The 19,492-nt window shown below is 63.2% G+C and overlaps 2 protein-coding genes across 2 annotated transcripts; both read right to left on the bottom strand.

Moving 5' to 3' along the window:
* Positions 1-142: 142 nt before the first annotated feature.
* On the bottom strand, positions 143-8,585 carry APLP1 (amyloid beta precursor like protein 1). Its single transcript, XM_039912230.1, has 17 exons — positions 8,197-8,585; positions 7,169-7,312; positions 6,716-6,839; positions 6,254-6,366; positions 5,305-5,447; positions 4,664-4,866; positions 4,327-4,457; positions 3,946-4,020; positions 3,419-3,577; positions 3,176-3,304; positions 2,723-2,822; positions 2,041-2,157; positions 1,830-1,853; positions 1,502-1,569; positions 1,340-1,408; positions 1,053-1,196; positions 143-630 (listed from the first exon to the last, which is right to left on the bottom strand). Exons 1-17 carry the CDS (start codon positions 8,371-8,373, stop codon positions 532-534), a joined length of 2,019 nt encoding a protein of 672 aa, XP_039768164.1. The 5' UTR covers positions 8,374-8,585; the 3' UTR covers positions 143-531.
* Positions 8,586-9,222: 637 nt separating this feature from the next.
* Positions 9,223-18,684, bottom strand: KIRREL2 (kirre like nephrin family adhesion molecule 2). Its single transcript, XM_029065227.1, has 15 exons — positions 18,351-18,684; positions 17,570-17,731; positions 17,189-17,338; positions 16,828-16,985; positions 16,342-16,492; positions 16,124-16,229; positions 15,684-15,832; positions 15,357-15,484; positions 15,138-15,270; positions 14,921-15,021; positions 13,823-14,036; positions 13,604-13,708; positions 11,012-11,118; positions 10,693-10,773; positions 9,223-10,535 (listed from the first exon to the last, which is right to left on the bottom strand). The coding sequence occupies exons 1-15, from the start codon at positions 18,394-18,396 to the stop codon at positions 10,215-10,217; spliced, it is 2,112 nt and encodes a 703-aa protein (XP_028921060.1). The 5' UTR covers positions 18,397-18,684; the 3' UTR covers positions 9,223-10,214.
* Between the last annotated feature and the right edge of the window lie 808 nt (positions 18,685-19,492).

Genomic DNA, 19,492 nt, shown 5'->3' with positions numbered 1-19,492 from the left:
TGAAATTATGGCCCCTCCCCTTTTCTATCGTTTCTGTGAAACGGCCCCCTCCTCTCCTACCCCCTTTTTGGGCCGGGGCAGAGAAGTTCGCCCCCATCCCCGCCCCCGCCCCAGATAGGGGCAGCATTAAAAGAGTCACGGGTAAACAGCAGCCGGCCGCAGCCTGGAGTCTTTATTGGGGGAGAAGCAACAGCAGGAAGGGGGAGGGAAGAGGGGTCGACGGTCGGGGGGGAACTGCCAGGGCGGTGGGTGTGGGGAGGGGTCGGAGGGGAGGCGCCCACAGTTCAGCCGTTAACTCCTCACTGAGCCCCCCGCCCTCCTCCCTCCCCTCCAGTGCGGGCGCCTGGCTGGGCTGAGAGCGAAGGGAAGACGGGACGGATGGACTCGGGGAAGAGGCGGGACGAGGAGGCGGGACGAGGAGGGGGTTCCTCACTTACCCCCAAATTAATACAAATAAATTAAGAGCAATGAAGTGTGAGGAAGGGGGCGGGCCGACCGTGGGGGCGGGTGACGGAGGGCGGGTCCGGGCCGTTAGCCTCGCTCCTCCAGGCAGCGGTAGGTCGGGTTCTCGTAGCCGTGGGGCTGGAGAGCGCTCGGCTTCGGCTCCTCCAGGTTCAGAATCGGGTCCACCTGAGGACGGTGGTGAGACGGGGCCGGGGTGGGGGTTGGTTGAGGCAGAGGTATCTGGGGCCAGGTGGGGGAACTGCAGAAGGCGGGGGGAGGCTGGGTCAACTGGGAAAGACGGGGGGAGCTGGAGGGAGCCTGGGGCAACTGGGGAAGGCGGGGCAACTGGGAAAGGCTGGCGGAGCCTGGGGAAGGCGAGGAAGCTTGGGGGGAGCTGGGGAAGGCGGGGGAGCTGGAGGGAGGCTGGGGGAGCTGGGAAAGGCTGGCGGAGGCTGGGGAAGGCGAGGAAGCTGGGGGGAACTGGGGAAGGCGGGGGAAGCCGCGGAAGACTGGGGAAGGCCGGGGGAGGCCGGAGAGAACTGGAGGAGGCAGAGGGAGAGCTGGAGAAGCTGGGTGAAGCTGGGGAAGGGGGGGCCCACGCGGCTGACCTCCACCACGCCGTGACTGATGGCCCCGTAGGGTCTCCGCCGGCGCACCAGCAGCAGCGACAAGACGACACCGCCCACGGCCACAGCAACGACCAGGAGCCCGGCCAGCGCCCCCCGCGCCAGGCCCCCGCCCGGCCCCGGCTCCTGGAGGCAGACCACAAGTCCGGCGTCACTCCCGCTCCTCCGCCTCGGCCCCGCTGTCCCCCTACCCCCCCCGCCCCGTTCTCTCTCTGCCCACCCCCGCCTCTCTCCTCCCATCCCCGCTTCTCCCTCCGCCCCGTTCTCACCAGCTCGTCCCTCTGGATCTCGGGGGAACGGAAGGCGACCCCCCTCACGGCCCCCAACGATACATTCACCTGGGAGGGGGCATGGACCTTCAGGGGTGGGGAGAGGACGCGCCCAATTCCCAGCCCACCACAGGTCCCCCTCCCGGCTCCCCAAAATCTCACCTGTAGCTCCACCGAAGTGACTTCGCCCTCCGGAGGGGCCCCCTCTCCTCCCTCTCCTGCCGTCAACCCTACCCGCGGGAAGAGTCAGGGGCTCAGCCCAGCTGGGACGTTTCCCCTCGGGCTGGTCCCAGGTCGGGGACCACCACCCGCCCCCCGCCTCTGGTTGCCTCCAGGAGCCGGGGTTGGAGGGCGGGGCGAGGGAACACCAAGGGCAGATGGGGAACGGAGAAAGGGGGGCGCTGGGGGTGGGGAGTAGCCCTGAAGATGGGGGCGCTGAGCGGGAGGGAGAAAGTCAGGGGCACAGCTCAGCCCCCATGCTGGCACTTACCTTTTTCAGTGGCCGTTGCGGACTCTGCCATGGGGAGCGGGGAGAATTGAGGCGGAGACAGAGACGGAGAGAGACAGAGACAGACGAAGTTCCTTGGGAGGGGTCAGCAGCAGCAGGATGGGCCGGAAGCGAACCCAAGACACCGCCCCTCCCGAGTCACCCACGGGGTCACCTCTCCTCCCCCCCAGCCCTCCCCCAGCCCCGCACTCACCATCCTCAGGTTCTGGGAGACGGGAGCCCCCATCCTCGCTGCTGCCCCCCGAGGGGGTTAGTTCCTCTACACTGGGCAGTGCCCCCGGCCCCAGGCCTTCTGAGCGCAGGAGCTCTTCTGTGCGGGGGGAACCCGAACCCCCAAATGCCAGGTCAGGGGCGAGGGACAGGTCAGGGGAGTCATCGGGATGGACTCTGGGGGCTACCCTGCTGCCCTCCACCTGCTCTCCACTCCACCCTCTTCTTCCAGAAATCAGACCTACCAACCTTCCTTCCTTCCTTCTTTCCTTTCGTTTCCTTCTTCCCTTTTCTCTCTTGTCTCCTTTTTCTCTCCTCCCACCTTCTCCTTCCCTCCCTTTCCTCCCTCTCCCTCCCTTCCTTCCCTCTCTCAGGCACAGTCCCTGAGGGCCGCACACAGCTCGGCCGGGCGTCCCTTGTCCCGCATTCTTTTCCCCTCTCCCTCCTCCTGCTCCCGCTGATAGAAAGTGACTCGTGTCCGCCGCTCTCTCCGTTAGGTCGCGAGCTGCCCGCGGGCCGGCGATGGTGACTCCGAATTTTATTGTAGGGTTCCGGCCCGTACAGCGCTCTATCCACCGTCGTCCCGCTCCCCCCCCCGCGCCCCGACCTTGTATTGGGTGCTGGGGGAGGGGAGGGGGCGCGTTCGCTGGGGAGGAAGGACGTACGGACGTGAGGGTGAAGTCTCTGGGCGAGATGGCGGTTTTGGTAAAGCAGCCCCAAGCTCTGGTTCATCCGCTCTTCAATAACGCGCAGGTGAGTCTGAACCTGGGGGTGGGGAGGCAGGTGGGTCCGGGTGGAACCTCCCCTTCTTCCCCCTCCCCCAGACCGTGGGCAGAACAAGGGAAACGGGAAGTTGGGCGTTCTATCGACCCCACGCCCTCCCTCCTACCCCCCTTCCTATCCTCCTTTTCCCCTTATCCCCTCTCCCCAACTCCTTTTCCCCCTTCCCCATCCCAATCCTTCTTCCCCCCCCTTCCCTATCCTTCTTCCCCCCTCCCCTATCCTTCTTCCCCCCTCTCTCCTTCCTTGGTCCTTGGCCGCTCCCCATCCTCCTTCCCTCCCTCTCCGCCTGACCCCCGACCTTAACCCTTGCCCCGCCCGACTGCCGGTCTCCGAACCTGGAACCTCATCTGCTCGGCCTTCTCAGTGTCCACGGCCGCCACGTGCTGGTAATGGCGCAGCGTGTGTCTCTGATCCTTCCGCTCCGCCCGAAGGTAGCGCCGCAAGGCCTGCAGCACTCTCTCCGCCTGGTTGTGGGGGTTGAGAGGGGGGTATAATCGGCTCTCCCCCTCCGGGGTCGCGGCCCCGGAGCCCGCCCCCGCATCCCGCCCCTCCGACTCTCGGCTCCCTGACGGCCCTACCTGGGGCTGGGGTTCCTGCAAAGCAGCCAGGAAGGCCTCCAGGGTGGCTCGGCGATGGTCATTGAGGAGCGCGGCCACACGGGCCAGGTGTGTTTCCACCAGCCGCTGCCGCTCACCGGACACCTGCTCCTCCAGGGTCTGCAGGATCGACTGGAAGTGCTGGGAGGAGGGGGGCATCCCTGGGAGGGGGCTGGAGGTCTCCCCACCCGGAGTCGTCCTTGGGAGGGGGCTAGGGTCTGCCCACCTGGGCCCACCTGCCCACCGTCCCTGGGCAGGGTTGGAGGCTAGGCTGGGCCGGGACTCCTTGTTCCATCTTTGAGAGAGATTGGCCTGATCGGGAGTGGAGGGGGCCAGGATCCCCCTGCCCAGGGGTGGAGCAGATGTTCCTGAGAGGAAGTAGCTGGGGTCTCCCATCCCCCGGGGGTGGAGGGGGCGTCCTTGAGAGGAGGGGGGCGGACTCCCCCTGCCCGGGGGTGGAAAGAAGGACTCTCGCGGGGAGGAGGGCCGGCCTGGGAAAGAGGACTCACCTCGTTGAGGGCCTGTCTGTCAGCCTTGGGCAAACTTTTGGCCTGGTGGTCGGCCTCCGCCCACTCCTTCATTACCTGGGGGAAGGGCGGGGGGAAGCGAGCTGAAGCTTCTCTCCTCTTCCCTTCCCCTCACCCACCAACCCCTTTCTCCCTTCCCTCCTCTCCATCTCTCCTTCCCTCCCCATCCTTGCTCTTCCCTACCATCCCCTGCCTGCCACCTCACTCCCTCTCCATCCCGCCCTATCCCCGCCACCATTTTTCCATTCCCGCAGCCCGCGCCCCCAGGCACAGAGGGTGGGATGAAACAGGGGAGGGGCCCAAGGTGCGGGATCCGGGCCGGGAGCTGCTTGTCGGAGCGGAATTGGGCGTGGCGGACCCTACCTCGTTGATCTGCCGCATCCTTCGCTCCTCCAGATCCGTCTTAGCCTGCAGAAAGCCGGCGTGCTCCCCGCCGGCCCCCGGAGCCTCGAAGTAAACGTCCACCCCGTCAGTGGGCCGCGGCGTGGGTGTCACTGTGGGCACGGCGAGGGGCCGTGAGCGTCCAGGGGCGGCCTCCGTGCTAGCCGGACCAGGCTCCGCCTCCCGGCAGGACAGAGATGCCTCTGTGTCCGTTCCCCCCCCGACTCCCGCCCTCCCGCTCTCGCCCAGTGGGGCTGGGACTCCCTGTTCCGTGGGGCCGGGACTCCTTGTTCCGCGGGTCCCAGCTCCCTGTGCTTACCCTTGCTGACGCCTGAAGGGGGGTGAGTGCTGGGGTGCCGAGTTCCCTTCTTCTCCTCTTCCTCCTCCTCCTCCTCGGCTCCTGGCGGCTCCACAAAATAATCGTCCACTGGGGCGGGGAACTCTTCTCCCTCCTCGTCCTCTTCTTTCTCCTCTTCCCTCTCCGTTTCCCTGCCCGGGGTGGGCGCTAGGGTGGGGGTCTCGCTGGGGAGAGATCAGGGGGTTCTACTTGAAATCGCCCCCTTTGGACGGTAAGGTCTTTCAGGGCAGGGAATATCACTTTCATTTCCATCGTTGTCTCCTAAGCATTTAGTACAACGCTCTACACCCTGCAGGCTCTCTCTGAAGTGCCCTTCCACACCACAGGCGGTCCGCAGATTTCTGCACATAGCAGGATCCCGACAGGTGAGGTTCTAGTTGGGGCGGGGGGGTGTCCCCATATATTTGATTCTTATTATTATGTGGTATTCGTTAGCACTTACCTTATGCCAAGCACTGTTTTAAACGCTAGGGTAGATACAAGTTTGACGCCAGTGATGATGAAATGTACTCGCAGGTGGGAAATTCTGGCCTCTCCCCACAGACCTGGCCCTGGCCCCGGCCCCATCCTCCCAGCCCCACGCAACAGCCTCCCAGCTTCACCTGGGTCCGGGTTCCTGGGGGGTGGTAGGGGTCGGAGGTCCAGGAGGAGGACAGCAGACGTACTCGACGCCCCGGAACCGGCCGGGCCCACATGGCAGCAGCATCCCGGAATCTCGTAGTTCAAAACCCTCAGCACGACAAGCCTGGGGGAGGGAGAGCAACGGGTCGGGGCCGGGGGAAGCGGGGATTTTGGATTTTGGAGTGGAGGGGGACTGAAGAGAGGAGCCAAGGAGAATCGGCCGGGAAGTAAGGGGAGCTGGAGAGATGAGCCAGGGGAAACTAGAAATAATAATAATGGTATTTGTTAGCGCTTACTGTGTGCCAGGCACTGTACTAAGCGATGGGATAGATACGAGCAAATCGAGTTGGACACTGTCCCTGTCCCTGTGGGGCTCACAGACTCAATTCCTATTTTACAGATGAGGTAACTGAGGCACAGAGAAGTGAAGTGACTTGCTCAAAGTCACACAGCAGACAAATGTACAAATAGGGAAGCAGCGTGGCTTAGTGCAAAGAGCCCGGGCTTGGGGGTCAGAGGTCGTGGGTTCTAATCCCGGCTCCGCCCCTTGTCAGCTGTGTGACTTTGGGCAAGTCACTTCTCGTGTCCTCAGTTACCTCATCTGTAAAAGGGGAATTAAGACTGTGAGCCCCACGTGGGACAACCTGATTACCTTGTATCTACCCTGGCGCTTAGAACAGTGCTTGGTGCCTAGTAAGGGCTTAACAAATACCATCCTCATCATCCTCATCCAAGTGATGGAGCCGGGATGAGGGATGGAGTAGGGGGAGCTGGGGCAGAATGGATGGGTTGGACAGACGAGTCAGTGGGCACTGAAAGGTCGGGGGCAGTTGGGGGTAGGGGGGAGGCGCGCTGGGGGGCCAGGCATGGGGATGGGCCGGAGGGAGCTGGCGAGAGGTGTCCGGGCTGGGAAGAGCGAGAGTCCCTCACCTCCTGGGCCTGGCGCTGCCGATGGGCGGAGCTCTCACACTCCGCCATGCGCTCCTGATGCCCGAACCTGCAGTGCTCCGGCACAAGCAGCGCGTCGCTCACGAACTCGCCCGCTGCGGGGGTGGCGGGGTGCGGGGGAGGGGGGAGACACATCGTATAGCCTCAACCCAGCCCTGCTACCCGTCCTCCTGCTCCCACTCTTTGTAAATAACTGTTGTCTGTCTGTCTCTTCTTTTAGATTGTAAACTCCTGGTGGGGGCGGGAACGTGCGTTTTCCTTCTGCTGGGCTCCCCCCGGCGGTTAGGGCAGTGACTGGAACTCGCTAGGTGTTCAGTAGTAGCCACTGATAATGACTTCGGGTCCGGCCGCGTCCCTGGAGCCCGTCCCCCTTTCCCAGATCCACGTTCCCCGCCCCTCTCTCTACCCACCCCCGGCGCCGGCTCCCCCGCGCCCCCTACTCACGCAGGCAACGGTAGGGGACGATGACGTGGTGCGGACAGCGCTCCCCCGGGGCCCCCCGGCACCAGCGAGCCATGGGAATCGGCTCAGCCGCCTCCACCCGTCCCACCCGCAGCTCCGGGTACATCTGGGGACAGAGACGGCGCGGAGGTGGGTGCGCGCATGTGAGAAGGTGGAGCACGAAGAGGATGAGGGATGTTTCAGGGGAGGGGTCCAGGTCGAAGGTGGGTGGACCAAGGGGGACGTTGGGAAGGGCACAGTTTGAGACAGGAGGAACATTTAGTTACACGGGGAGGGGACACTGTGCCCCCCCGCCCGACGGGGTGGAAGGTGAGGGGGTTAGGTGCGGGTACCTACGGGTATGGGGGGAGGTGGCGTTATAGCGTCACCCTAGGTCGGAAGGGGGCGGGGTTAGGTGCGGGGTGGTCCGAAGCGTGTGCGGCCCGCTCCGTGTACCTGCTGGCAGTAGGCCAAGACTTGGTGAGGGCCCCGGAAGCAGCCGTGGGAGCGCTGGGGGTCCGGCTGCCACTGGCCCGTCCGCAGGTCCCGGTGCAGGGACAGCGTCCCGCAGCCCAGAGCCACCTGGGGGTCCCCCACAGCCTGGGACAGAGGGACAGGGACACGGGGGGAGGAGATGGCCAGCAGAGCCTCGCCCCCATCGCCCTAGCAACCCAACCAACCCAGGCATCCCGGATCCCACCCCCCACGCACCCCCGGACATCGGGGCCCCGCCCCCCTCTCCGTCGCCGCGGAGACGTTCGTTGCCACGGGAACCGCTCCCCGGTGGGGTTGCCCCAGCTCTCTCGTCTCCATGGCGACCGGGCCCCTGGTGGAAAGCGCAGCATCTCCTCCTCGTCGCCGCGGCGACGGGTCCCCGGCCTGTTGGACCCCCCCCCCCGCCCAACACACACACACACACACACACACCCCGCCCCATCCTCCGCGTCGAGTCCCTCCTCCTGGTCTTTGCTGGCCGGCGGGAGAGAGAGGAAGGGCAGAAAGCGGGACAAGGGGCTGAGGGGAGGTGTGTGTGTGTTGGTGGGGGGGGGGGGGGCGGGTATTCCGGTATCCTGGACCCAGCCTCCTAACCCCGATCCCCGACCCAAGCGACCCGGCTCCTCGCCCCGGTCTCCACCGCCCTCCCGCCCCCGCCGCCCGCTGACAGGACACGTGGGGAGCCGCCCACACCTCCGCGCCCCCTCCCTTAGATAGATCGGGGCGTGGGTCGGGATTAGAGGCTCGAATCCGCTTCTGCAGTCGGTCCGGGGGGTCGGAGAGGAAAAGGGTGGTGCTCCGAGAGGGCCCCGACCCCCCAACCTCGGCATCTGGGAGCTGGGGGAAGGTCGAGGCCCCCGAAGCCTGGGTCCCGCAATCTCCGGCTGTGTCACTCCGGTCCCTTTCCCGTGGCGACGGCGGTATCCGAAGGGGGTCCCCGCCCCTCTCCCGCCGCCGCCCCCCTCCCTTGCCTCCCCTCCCGGCCTCACCTCCCCGGCGGCGCTGGTGGCGGTGGCTCCGGCCGGAGCTCGGCTCCCGGGCCCCGGCGGTAGGAGCAGCAGCAGCAGCGGCGGGAACGGGAGAGGGAACGGGAGCGGGAGACGAAGGCGGCGGCGGCGGCGGCGGAGGGTGGGGGCGGCGGCGGCGGCGGCCGGAGAGAGTCCCATGGTTGAGCTGTGGCCGCGGCGGGCGGGCCCCGGTCCCGGTTTCGGTCCCGGTTCCGGCCCCGGTCCCGGCCCCTGTTCCTGGCGCTTCGGCTGGGCTCCCCGGCGCGACCTACGGCTCCGGCTGCGTGTCGGGTGTCCCCGCTGGCCGGCCCGGGCCTGGCGGTGACAGGAGCTCCCAGCGCCGCCGCCGCCGCCGCCGCCTCCTGCTCCCCCCGGCCCGGCTCCCCCGGCTCCCCCTGCCTGCGCCGGCGCCGCCCCCGCCCCGCCCCGCCCCGCCCCGCCCCGCCCCCGGCCCGGACAATAGCGGCGGCGACGGCGATGGCGCGGGCCCTCCTGGCCCAGACCCGGCCCCTTCCCTCCTCCCCTCCCTCCCTCCCTCCCTCTCTCCGCACCCCCAGTCCGGCCCCCTCCCCTCCTCCAACCCGACTGCGGGCCCCTTCCCACTCCATCTTCCACCCGCACCCCGGCCTCTTCCCTCCTCCCTCCCCATCTTCAATCCAACCCCCCCGACCCCTTTCCTCCTCCCCCTCTATCTTCACCTCCGCCCCCGGCCCCTTCCTTCTCCCATCTTCATCTTCAACCCGTTCCCCGTCCCTTCCCTCCTCCCCATCTTCAACCCGGCCCCAGGCCCCTTCCTCCTCCCCATCTTCAACCAGGCCCCCGGCCCCTCCCTCCTCCCCATCTTCAACCCGGTCCCCATCCCTTCCCTCCTCCCTCCCCATTTCAACCCGGCCCCTTCCTTCCCAGCCGGTCCCCATCTTCCCCGCCCCAAGCTCCCCTGCGGAGATTGAGGTTCATTCAGCGGGGAGGGGGGGAGGGGGAGGGGAACGGGCTCTGCAGATTCTCTGCTGACTTTTGTGGGTTTTTTTTTAATTAAATATAAATACAGTAGTTCAATCCCGCGATGTACAATTTGGAAACGATTCTTACGGTTAAACCACAGCCAACACCCCCTCTCCCCGCCTCCACTCGTTCCCAGCCCGATTGTTCAAGTCCCGAGAGCGAGAGCGTGGTAGAGTGGGGAGGGGCTGGTGCTCGGGGGCCCAAGGCAGTGACCCCTCCTCCTCCCACTGGCTGAGTTCCTTGTCCATTGTTTTCCCAGAGTCCCTGGGAAGCGGCTCAGTGGTCTCAGGGCCACAGAGAGGGGGAGATAAGGCAGAGACTCCCCCTCGCCCCGGCCGAGATCCCCCTGCCTCTCTCCTCCTGGCTCAGTGGGAGGAGGGTTGGTCAACCGGGATCCACCACCACGAAGGATCTCTCTTTCTGGACCAAGTGCCAGTTGATCAACCAGAGAGGAGGCACTTGGGGCCCTCTGGTGACCATCTATTCGGGCTGATGGCCAATGAATGGGGGTGGGGGAGGTCATGGAGACTACCCTCATCTCAACACTGCTCTGCTCCCTTCTACTATGTGTGACATCTGCCCGCTAACCCGGAGGGAAGAGCAGTCCAACTCATCCACCATCTTGGATCCCATTGGCATGAGGCAACTGATCCGAGGTTGGGCACCGTGTCTCGGCCAGGCTGCTCATTGACTAAGTCAGCTGTCCGTTGCTCCCCCCAAGGTGGGATGACCGCCCTCCTTAGCACCCCACACCTGTCTGCAGATCGATGGACTGTCACCAGGTGCTGTGCCGAGGCCCACCCCATACCCAGCACTTCTGCAAACTGGCCTCACCCGCTAGCGGCCAAACTCACTCTCATGCTCACCAAGAGGGAGGAAGGGTGGCACAGGAAGGGGTGGGAGCATGGGGCTGGCATAGTCAGCCATCATGATGCCGTTCGACCTTTCATTGGCTGACCCACCTCCCCTTTGGCCAGGGGAGAGGAACCTAGAGCAACTCACACGTGGGTCTGGAGCCGCTGGTGACCCCCCCAGCCCCCGTCCAGGCGGGGGAGAGTCGCATAGGAAAAGCGGGGGGCAGGGGGCCGGTGGGCACAGGTGGTGAAGGCGTGGCTGTAGGGTGTTGTGAGGTAGAGGCCACTGGGTGGGATGAGGGCTGGGGGAGGGGAAAAGCGTACGGTGGAGTGGTGGAGCTGGGACTCAGGGGCAAAGAGTGGGGAGGGTGGGGGGGGAGGGTACAGGGTCCGGGGTCCCACAGGGAATGGCCCCGGGAGGTCCTTGCTGACACCGCGAACCTTGTAGTAGCCATTGGTGGGGTCCTGTGGCACCGGGAGAAAGAGAGAGAGACATGGTTGGGGAAGTGAGGTGGCATAGACTTAGGAGAGGTAAGGGAGTAAGTGAGTGGGAGCCCAGAAGGAGAGGTGGCGTTCTGAACTCATCCCAGCCCCCATGATTTCCATCCCTCTCCCCACTCACTTTAAGCTCTGCCCCCAACTCCTCCTCCAGGATCTCACTCCTCTCTGTGTGGGACGTCCCAGGGGACTCGCTGCTGGGGCCCTGGAGGTGGGGACAGAGCCAACGCGGAGCCATTGGAGGACTCTGGCCGACCTCTGCTCCGGGGACCCCTCCTCTCTCCCAACAGGTGCCCCCTGGGCCGCCCAAGGACAGGGACTACACCTCCCAAGAGCCCCTAAGAAGCTCAAGAACAGACACAGAGCCCCTCAGGGCTTATGGGAGTTGTGGTCCTCTACCTCCCTGGAGGGAGTTTGGGCAGGGCTGGGGGCCTGGGCCGTACCCGGGCCTCTTTGGTCTCCTCCTCGTCAGGACCGGGGGCGCTGGAGCCACTGTCGCTGGCCTGGATCTGCACTAGGACATCCGGCTTGTTGAGGCGGCCGCGGGAACCTGAGAGGCAGAGGGGGCGGAGTCAACCCAGTGAAAGGGGACAGGGGGTGGGGTAACTGACAGGAGAAGCCAATGAGGAGTCGGGGTCCACAGAGAGGACCCACTGGAGGGAGAGGAATGGTGTGACGGAAGCGGGGGAGTTGGCAAAGGGAAGATGAGCAAGAAGCGACAGATCGGAGGAGGGGGCGGGTGGGGGAACAAGGCTAGGGGAAGGAAAAGGTCGACATCGTAAAAGGGCTCGGGATCATAGGTGAGGGGGAAGGAGCCGCCAGCCTCTTTCTCTGTCCCTGAAGTGTGCAACCTCTCACTCCCTCTCAACTGTCACCTTCGGCCTGTTGCTAAATCCTGCAGGCTTTCCTCCACAACATTTCCCCGATCCTCTCCTTCTTGAGAGAAGAAGCGTGGTCTAGTGGATAGAGCCCAGGCCTGGGGGTCAGAAGGACCTAGGTTCTAATCCAGGCTCTGCCACTTATCTGCCATGTGGCCTTGAACAAATCCCTTCACTTCTGTGTGTCTCGGTTACCTCATTTGTAAAATGGGGATGAAAACATTGCTAAAATTATCTTTCCTTTCCATCCAAACTGCTACTATGCTGATCCAAGCACTTATCCTATCCCGCCTTGACTACTGCATCTGCCTCCTCTCCTTCCCAGCCCTCAATCTTTCTCCACTCCAAAACATATTTCACTCTGCTGCACGAATTATTTATCACCAACAGTGTTCAGTTCATGTCTCTTCACTTCTCAAGAACTTCCAATAGCTGCCCATTCACCTCCACATCAAACAGACATTCCTCACCACTGACGTTAAAGCAATCAATCAGCTTGCCCCATCCTACCTCACCTCACTAATCTACTCCAGCCCGGTCTGCACACTCCGCTCCTCTAGTGCCACCTTACTCACTGTGCCCCAATCTCGTCTATCTTGCCACCGACCACTTTCCCACTTCCTCCTCCTAGCCTGGAACTCCTTCCCCCTGCATATATGCCAGACCATCACTCTCTCAACATTCAAATCATTACTAGGGTTACATCTCCTCCAAGAGGCCTTCCCCGATTTTCCCCGGCTCACTCTCCCTTCTGCTTCGTCTATGCACTTTGATCTGTGACCTTTGGACATTTGATATCACCCCATCCCCAACCCCACAGCGCTTATGTATATATTTTTTAATTATATATTATAAATTACTGAGTTATTCATATAAATGCCTGCCTCCCCCTCTAGACTGTAAGCCCATTGTGGACAGGGAACGTATTTGCTAATTCTGTTGTATTGTGCTCTCCCAAGTGCTTAGAACGGTGCTCTGCACATAGTCAGTGCTCAATAAATATGATTGATTGATTAAGACGGTGAACCCCTTGTGGGTCATTAGCTTATATATACCCCAGCACTTAGTACACTGTCTGGAGCATAGTTAGTGCTTAACAAATACCATTAAATAAAAACAAAAAACAGTCAACCCACTAGTCCAGACCCTTGTCCTGTTCCAGCTTGGCTATCGCATCACCCTCCTCATTGACCTTCCTGCCTCCGGTCTCTCCCCTCTCCAGTCCATAGTTCCCTCTGCTGCCAGGATCATTTTCTAAATCATCATTCTGCACACGTCTCCCCCTCCTTAAAATCCTCCAGTGGTTGCCCATTCCTCTTTGCATCAACCAGAGACTCCTGACTGTTGGCTTGAACTCACTCAGCTCTCCCCCTCCTACTTGTCCTCGCTCCTCTCCCACTCTACCCCAGCTCACGCATGCTTTGCTCCTCTCAAATTAATTTATTCTCTTTTTCTCATTCTTGACTTACCTGCCTTGAGCCTCTTGCTCCCATTCTGGACCCTTCCAGAACTCCCTTCCATTTCACATCTAGCAAACCACTGCTCTCCCCATCTTCAAAACACTTCTGAAGCCCCACCTCTTCCAGGACACCTTCCCTGATCCATTTTTTGTCTCCCCAGGTTACACCCTCTCACCTTCCATCTTGCAGCATTTCTGTGTCGAATGCACTTAGGCCCTCATAATCACCTTTGGCCCTTCTCTACTCATCAGTTTATGTCCATTTCTTTTTAAATTCTAACTCGTGATATCCCCTTTGGGTTTCTCCTATCTGTAAATAATTTCAGGGCCTGTCCCCTGCACTGATCTGTAAACTCCCTGGGAGCAGGGATTGTGCCTTCTTCTTCTCAAGTTCTGCACACAGTGGGCATTCAGTAAATGCTATTGGTGGATGGAATGCAGTGACCAGGCCACAGAAAGGATGGAAGAAGGTCAAACCACTGTGGGGAGAAAGGTGAGGGCGGGGCCAAGGGAAATGAGAGGGTGAGGATGGACGGGGCCCAGGTAAGCAAGTGGGGTGGGGAAGATCGCAGGTAAGCAAAAGGTGCGGGGAGGGAGTTGGGTCCAGGGAAGTGAGTGGGGCTGGAGTGGGGAGGGACGGGGCCCAGGGAAGCAAGTGGGGCCCCAGGAAGTGAGAGGGGTGGGTCCTCGGAGCGCACCTTGTCCTGGGGTCCAGCAGCAGAGGGTCCCACCCACCGTGGCCAGAAGCAAGATCGTGAGGCCCACGGCAGCTCCGGCTGCGGTCAGCAGCACAGGCAGGGTCTCTGTGAGGGAGAGGTTCTGGGTCAGACGGAAGAAGCTGGCCGCCCACGGGGTGCTCATAGTTCAGAGGATGATCCTCCCCCCTGGGGCTCCCCGTGCCACCCTCCCCACTTTACCCTGGCGGCGCAGAGTGGTCTGGGCCATGGCCTCCCCCAGGCGGTTGCGAGCAGTGCAGTTGAAGTCGTGAGCGAAGTCCGTGGCGTGTGTGGCGGAAATCCGCAGCACCGACAGCAGGGCCTGCTGCCCCTCCGTCTCGGGAGCCGGTCCAGTCTCCACCAGGTAGCGGCCCCGTGCCCCAGAGCCCAGTTCCTCCTCTCCCCAGGACCAGACCTGGAGGAAAGACAGAGGCAGGTGGAGCTAGCGGTCAGGAAGGGATCCCAGATCTAGGGTCAGGGGTCACAAAGGGAGAAACAGCATAGCTTAATGGAAAGAGCCCAGGGTCTGCGAGTCAGAAGGACCTGGGTTCTAATGCTGGTTCCACCACTTGTCTGCTCTGTGACCTTGAGCAAATCACTTGACTTCACTGGGCCTCAGTTTGCTCACCTGTCAAATGGGGATTAATAATAATGTTGGTATTTGTTAAGCGCTTACTATGTGCACAGCACTGTTCTAAGTGCTGGGGTAGATACAGGGTAATCAGGTTGTCCCACATGAGGCTCACAGTTAATCCCCATTTTACAGATGAGGTAACTGAGGCACCAAGAAGTTAAGTGATTTGCCCACAGTCACACAGCTGACAAGTGGCAGAACCGGGATTCGAACCCATGACCTCTGACTCCCAAGGCCGGGCTCTTTCCACTGAGCCAGTCTGCTTCTCTAAGACTGTGAGCCCCATGTGGGACAGGGACTGTGTCCAACCCAATTACCTTGCATCTACCCCAGGGCTTAACACAGTGCCTGGCACATACTAAGTGCTTAATAAATACCACAATTATTATTAGTAGTAGTATTAGGAAGGATGATTGGCAATAAGGAAGGACCAATTAGATGGAAAGGTGAGGGATGGGGTGGGAGAAGATGAGAGTTAAAGGGGAAATTATGAGCCCTTTGTTGGGTAGGGATTGTCTCTATCTGTTGCCTAGTTGTACTTTCCAAGCCTTTAGTAGAGTGCTCTGCACACAGTAAGCACTCAATAAATATGATTGAATGAATAAATGAACGAAACAGGGAAATGAGGGTGATGGGGAGGGCAGAGAGGTCGTTGGTCTCCTTACCACCGTGTCAGGCGTTGGGGAGCCGTGAACTAGACACTGTAGTTGGGCTGGGGCCCCCAGGGTGACCGGTGGTGGGAGAAGGGTGATGACCACAGGGGGACCTGATCCAGGATGGGGACAGTCAGGGAGGAAGCCTCGTGGCCCAGAGGCCTCTCAGCCCACCCCTCCTTTGCCACTTTCCCAGGCCCTGCCCCTCCTTCTCGACCCTGCCCCTCACCATGCACAGTCAGTTGAGCTTCCCGCTGGGCCAGGCCCCTCCCTCCAGGCCCCGTCTCCGCCTGGCACACGTAGCTCCCAGCATCCTCTGCGGTCACCTCGAGTAGCCGCAGAATCGGTCCCGTGCCCAAAACCTGCAAGGTGAGGGTCTTTAGACCGGGATCCCCGATCTCCATCTGGCCACGTCCCTGCCCGGCCCCTTGGCACCCCGCCTCCTGACCTGAGCTTCCCCTCGGCGCATCCAGGACACCCTGGGGGCCGGGTTTCCCCTCCAGTGGCAAGCGAAGGTGGCATCAGTCCCTGCGTCCACGGCTACTGAGTCCGGGGGCGTCAGGAGGAGCGGCCCGACTTGGGGGGGGGTGCAGTGGGGTCAGAGCCCGGACATACCACACCCCACTCCCCACCCAGCCCTCCCCTTAGCTACCCCCTCACATCACACACATGCTCCCCCCCACCAATCACTGCCCGGACAGGGGGGCTCAACCCCGCCACCCACCCCCCAGCAGGGCCCCGGCGACCGTCCCCCCCACCGCCCCCTGCCACTCACAATGCACATCCAGCACTGTGCTGAGGTTAGCGCTGCCCACAGGGTTGGTGACTTCGCAGGACACAGGCTCCGTCAGGAAGGAGGGGTCGGCCACAACTTCCAGTAGGGGACCCCGAGCGGCGGGGAGCAGCTCCCCACCCTTCGCCCACCTGCCGACCAAGGCGGGGTTAACGGCGGGTCCGTGGGCTGAAGGAGGGTCGGAGGGGTCCGACGGGTGGGGAGGAAGGGTCTGGCGGGGGCGGCCAGAAGGCAGCAGGGTCTGGCGGGGGCGGGCAGGGGGAGGTCAGGAGGTGGCAGGGTCCGGTGGGGGCAGCAGAGGAGAAAATCCAGTTTTTCCCCCTGCGGCCGCCAGGGGGCAGCGTAGGCTAAACTGAGGCCGGCGGCGGGGGCGAGGACGGGGGGCGGGGGGCGGGGACGGGGGGCGGGGGGTGGGCTCTCACCTGTAGCCGGTGACCGGGGGGTTGGCCGTGGCCCCGCACAGGAAGCTGACCCTGCCGCCGGCTGGCACCGTCTGGGGCTGCACCGACAGAGTCACTACAGGGGGATCTGCGGGGCCGAACGCAAGGTCGGGGCGTGGGCCCGTGCGCTCCCCCTCCCACAGTGCGCCCCTTCCCCTCTCCTCCCGCCCCTCGCCCCCCGCCCCGCCGCCGCCGCTCACACTGCAGGCTGACGGAGACGGCGGTGCTCCGGCCCTGGGGCAGGGCGGGACTCTGGGCCCGGCAGCTGAACGTCGCTCCGTCGTCCTGGGCCGAGGGCGTGAAGGGCAGGGAGCTCTGAGCCGCCTCCCGCACCCCGTCGGCCAGCACCATCTGCGGGCAGAGCGGCCAGCCAGGGTTCAGACCCGGCCCTCTGCCCCTTACCCGCAGCCCCCGGCCGGGCGCGTAGAAAAAGGGGGGACATTGTGGCCGCGCAGCTCCGCCCCCTCCCCACCCCCTCCGAGACAAGGCTCAGTGCGGGTCCCAGCGGGGGACAGAAAAATCCTAGGGGAGGCGGGGCCCGAGAGAGTTTGGGGAGGTCAAAGGGAGGCACCGAGGAAGGTGCGGCTAGAGGGTTTCAGGTCAGACCTCGACCTCTCTGCTGAGAGGGAGCCCACCGATGGGGGCCGGGGCTGGGAGGCAGGGGGAGGGACGGGTTGACCGCTCACCTTGCTGTAGGAGGCTCCCTCCAGCCGTACACCTCCCCGGAACCACGACAGCTCCGGAGCCGGTTTGGCGCCGTGACTGAGGCAGGTCAGGTTAGTCCGGGCTCCAGCGACCAGGGCCAGGACCGGGCCCCCTATCACCTCGGGAGCTTCGGGGGGAACTGAAGGGCGAGGGGAATCAGGCAGGCAGTCAGCTCCCTCAGGGCCTGGCTGACGCTACCGGGGAAGGGATGGCAGAGATGGGGAAAGGGGAGAGGGGCCGGGCCAGGGCTGCGAGGGATGGAGGGGCTCCCGGAGAAATGGGACCGAAAAGATTAGAGAGAAGTGTTGGAGGGGTTGGGGGGGGGGGGTGGCGGTCACTTACTGAGGACGCGCAACCGGGCGGGGCGGGAGCGCAAGGCGGCCTGTGTAGCTTGACACTCGTACTCCGCCTCGTCTCCCAACTCGACCCCCGCGATGTGCAGGTCGTGCCGCCCACCCGCTCCGTCCCCCGCGATCCAGTAGCGGGACCAGCCTTCGGAGGGGAGAGGAGGAAAGAGGGAGAGGGAGCCTCAGACAAACCCCTGCCGAGACTCGAAACCCCTCCCCTGGCAACCCCTCCCCTGGCAAGTCCCTTCTCCAGTCTCCCCCTCAATCAAACTCTGTTATATTTATTGAGCGCTTATTGTGTACAGAACACTGTACTGAGGGATGCCTGCCCGCCGCCCCCCGCCAGCTTCCCCGTCCCCAGTCACTACCCCTTTACCTGGCAGGTCCCGTTCACCGCCCAGCGCCAGTCCATCCTTTGTCCACTGTACCAAGCCCTTGTAGCCGTCCAGAGCGCAGCGCAGCGCCACGGCCTCCCCGAGGACCACCGTCCTGTCCTGCGGTTGTTGAATGAAGTGCGGGGCCCCGCCTGAGGCGGTGGCTGGGCAGGGGAAGATAGAGGGGACTGATGGTCAGAATCGCAGCGAAGCCCCCGACAGAAAATCCTAGAACCGCCCCCCCCCACACACACACACACCTCAGGGTCCCCACACTCTCCGTCCTCCCTTTCCCCGCCTCGCCCGGTGGGAGCCGCAGCAGAGGGAGGCGACACTGATGGATTCTTCGCCCTGGGGGACTCTTCCCCCTCCCTTACAAGAAGGCCGGATGCCTGCTAGAGGGCCTAGGCGTCAGAGTTCTGGGTAGAGGGCTAGGAGCTGGGTGGGGTGGGGGGAGGATGTTCCTGGGAGGATGCTAAGGTGGGGGGGGTCTGGATCCCCGGGGCTGGGGGGGTGCTCTGGAAAGGGCTAGGGGCTGGGGAGGTGCTCTGGGGAGAAGCTAGGGGCGGCTAGGCACCTGGGTTCCGGGTGGGGGGCTAGGGGCGAGAGGAGGCGGCCCCTGGACTAAACCCTTCAGGTACAGTGAAGCGGGCCTGGCATGCGGGAAACAGGCGGAGGGAAGAAGCGGGGACCGACTTTATGACCGGAACCACCCCGCCCTCTCTCCCCTCCCCAAATCCCTCTTCTCCCACCACAGCCCGCCCCCTTCCCCCACCCCCATACCTGCGCCCACCGCACCGCAGCCGAAGAGTAAGAGAATCTGTAGCATGGTGGGAACCGGGATCCCCCAGACCCAAACTTCTTTGTCGATACCGATTCTTCCCAAGGAGGCCTCCCTTTCTCTTCACGCCGAGGCTCTCGACCCCTGTGACCCCTCCGGCTGCCCTGGACTCTGACTGCTGCTCCCCTCCCCTCGGCTACTTGGCGAGCCCCAGAGGGGAACCCTGGGCTGGACTCTCCCTTCCCTGCTCTCCCGGCTCCGACTGTCGTCCCTCCGCCCGGCTGCCTCTACTCTGTCCCCAGGGCCCGGCCAAGTCACTTACGAGGACGAAGACACGCCCCGCCCCGCTCCCGGCCCCGCCGCGCTCCCCGCCCAGCGCCCGGCACCATTGAGAAAAGCGCTGAGGGCGCCTGGTGGGCCGCACGGCCGGGGGAGGTGGGGGGCGGGATCCAGGCAGGGGAGAAGGGGAGAAAGAGGAGGAGGAGAGAGGGCCCCACCCCGGCCGCGAGGACCGCGGTGGGGGGCGTAGCGGGGAGCGAAGCGGGCACCGAATCAATGGAACAAACGAGCTCAGCCGCCCCGGGGGGCAGGAAGCGAGAGGTGCCCCCGGGGGCTCCGAATGGAAAAGGAGATTGAGGCGGCCGCAGAGGACTGTTGCGTCACGGTGTTTGCTCGGGGGCCCCCAGGGACCCTGGCACTATTCTTGGCTCCGGTCGGGGCGGGGTCAGCCGGGGGTCAACCCGCCGGGGCGGACTCCTGCGCCTCGACCCTTGGGCGGGACCGCCGATTTTCCGCAGGTCCTGGACCCCTCGTCCTACGCTCCCGCGCCCTCGCCAAGCGAGGTCCCTGGGCCCCCCGCTCCCTGTCACCCAAGATTTCCTTCGTTCAATCATATTTACTGAGCGCTTATAGTATGCAGAGCCCTGTACTAAGTACAATATCAAGTCAATATCAATATAAGAGTGTGAGCCCTATGCAGGACAGGGACTGTTTCCAACCTGACTACCTTGTATCTACCCATGCTTGAACAGTGCTTGGTACATAGTAAGCGCTTAACAAGTACCGTAATAATCATTATTATTATTATCTTCACAATAAACAGACACATTCCCTGGCCACAACGAGCTTAAAGTCTAGAGGCCAG

This window comes from Ornithorhynchus anatinus, chromosome 5 (genome assembly GCF_004115215.2).
Source record: "Ornithorhynchus anatinus isolate Pmale09 chromosome 5, mOrnAna1.pri.v4, whole genome shotgun sequence".
In the NCBI taxonomy this organism is placed as follows: domain Eukaryota; kingdom Metazoa; phylum Chordata; class Mammalia; order Monotremata; family Ornithorhynchidae; genus Ornithorhynchus; species Ornithorhynchus anatinus.
The sequence above is the reverse complement of the archived record's forward strand: the minus strand, read 5'-3'. Positions and strand labels throughout refer to the sequence as shown.

Bases quoted from the DNA above. Each gene is read 5' to 3' on its own strand.
- KIRREL2 (XM_029065227.1), bottom strand. From the start codon at position 18,396: ATGCTACAGATTCTCTTACTCTTCGGCTGCGGTGCGGTGGGCGCAG. The intron at 15,022-15,137 runs GTGAGGGGCAGG...ATCCTGGATCAG, and splicing joins AGCTCAACTGACTGTGCATG to GTCCCCCTGTGGTCATCACC. The intron at 13,709-13,822 runs GTAAAGTGGGGA...TCTCCCTCACAG, and splicing joins GACCACTCTGCGCCGCCAGG to AGACCCTGCCTGTGCTGCTG.
- APLP1 (XM_039912230.1), bottom strand. From the start codon at position 8,373: ATGGGACTCTCTCCGGCCGCCGCCGCCGCCGCCCCCACCCTCCGCCGC. The intron at 6,840-7,168 runs GTACACGGAGCG...CTCTGTCCCCAG, and splicing joins TCTTGGCCTACTGCCAGCAG to ATGTACCCGGAGCTGCGGGT. The intron at 5,448-6,253 runs GTGAGGGACTCT...TCCCTCCCCCAG, and splicing joins GGCAGCGCCAGGCCCAGGAG to GCTTGTCGTGCTGAGGGTTT.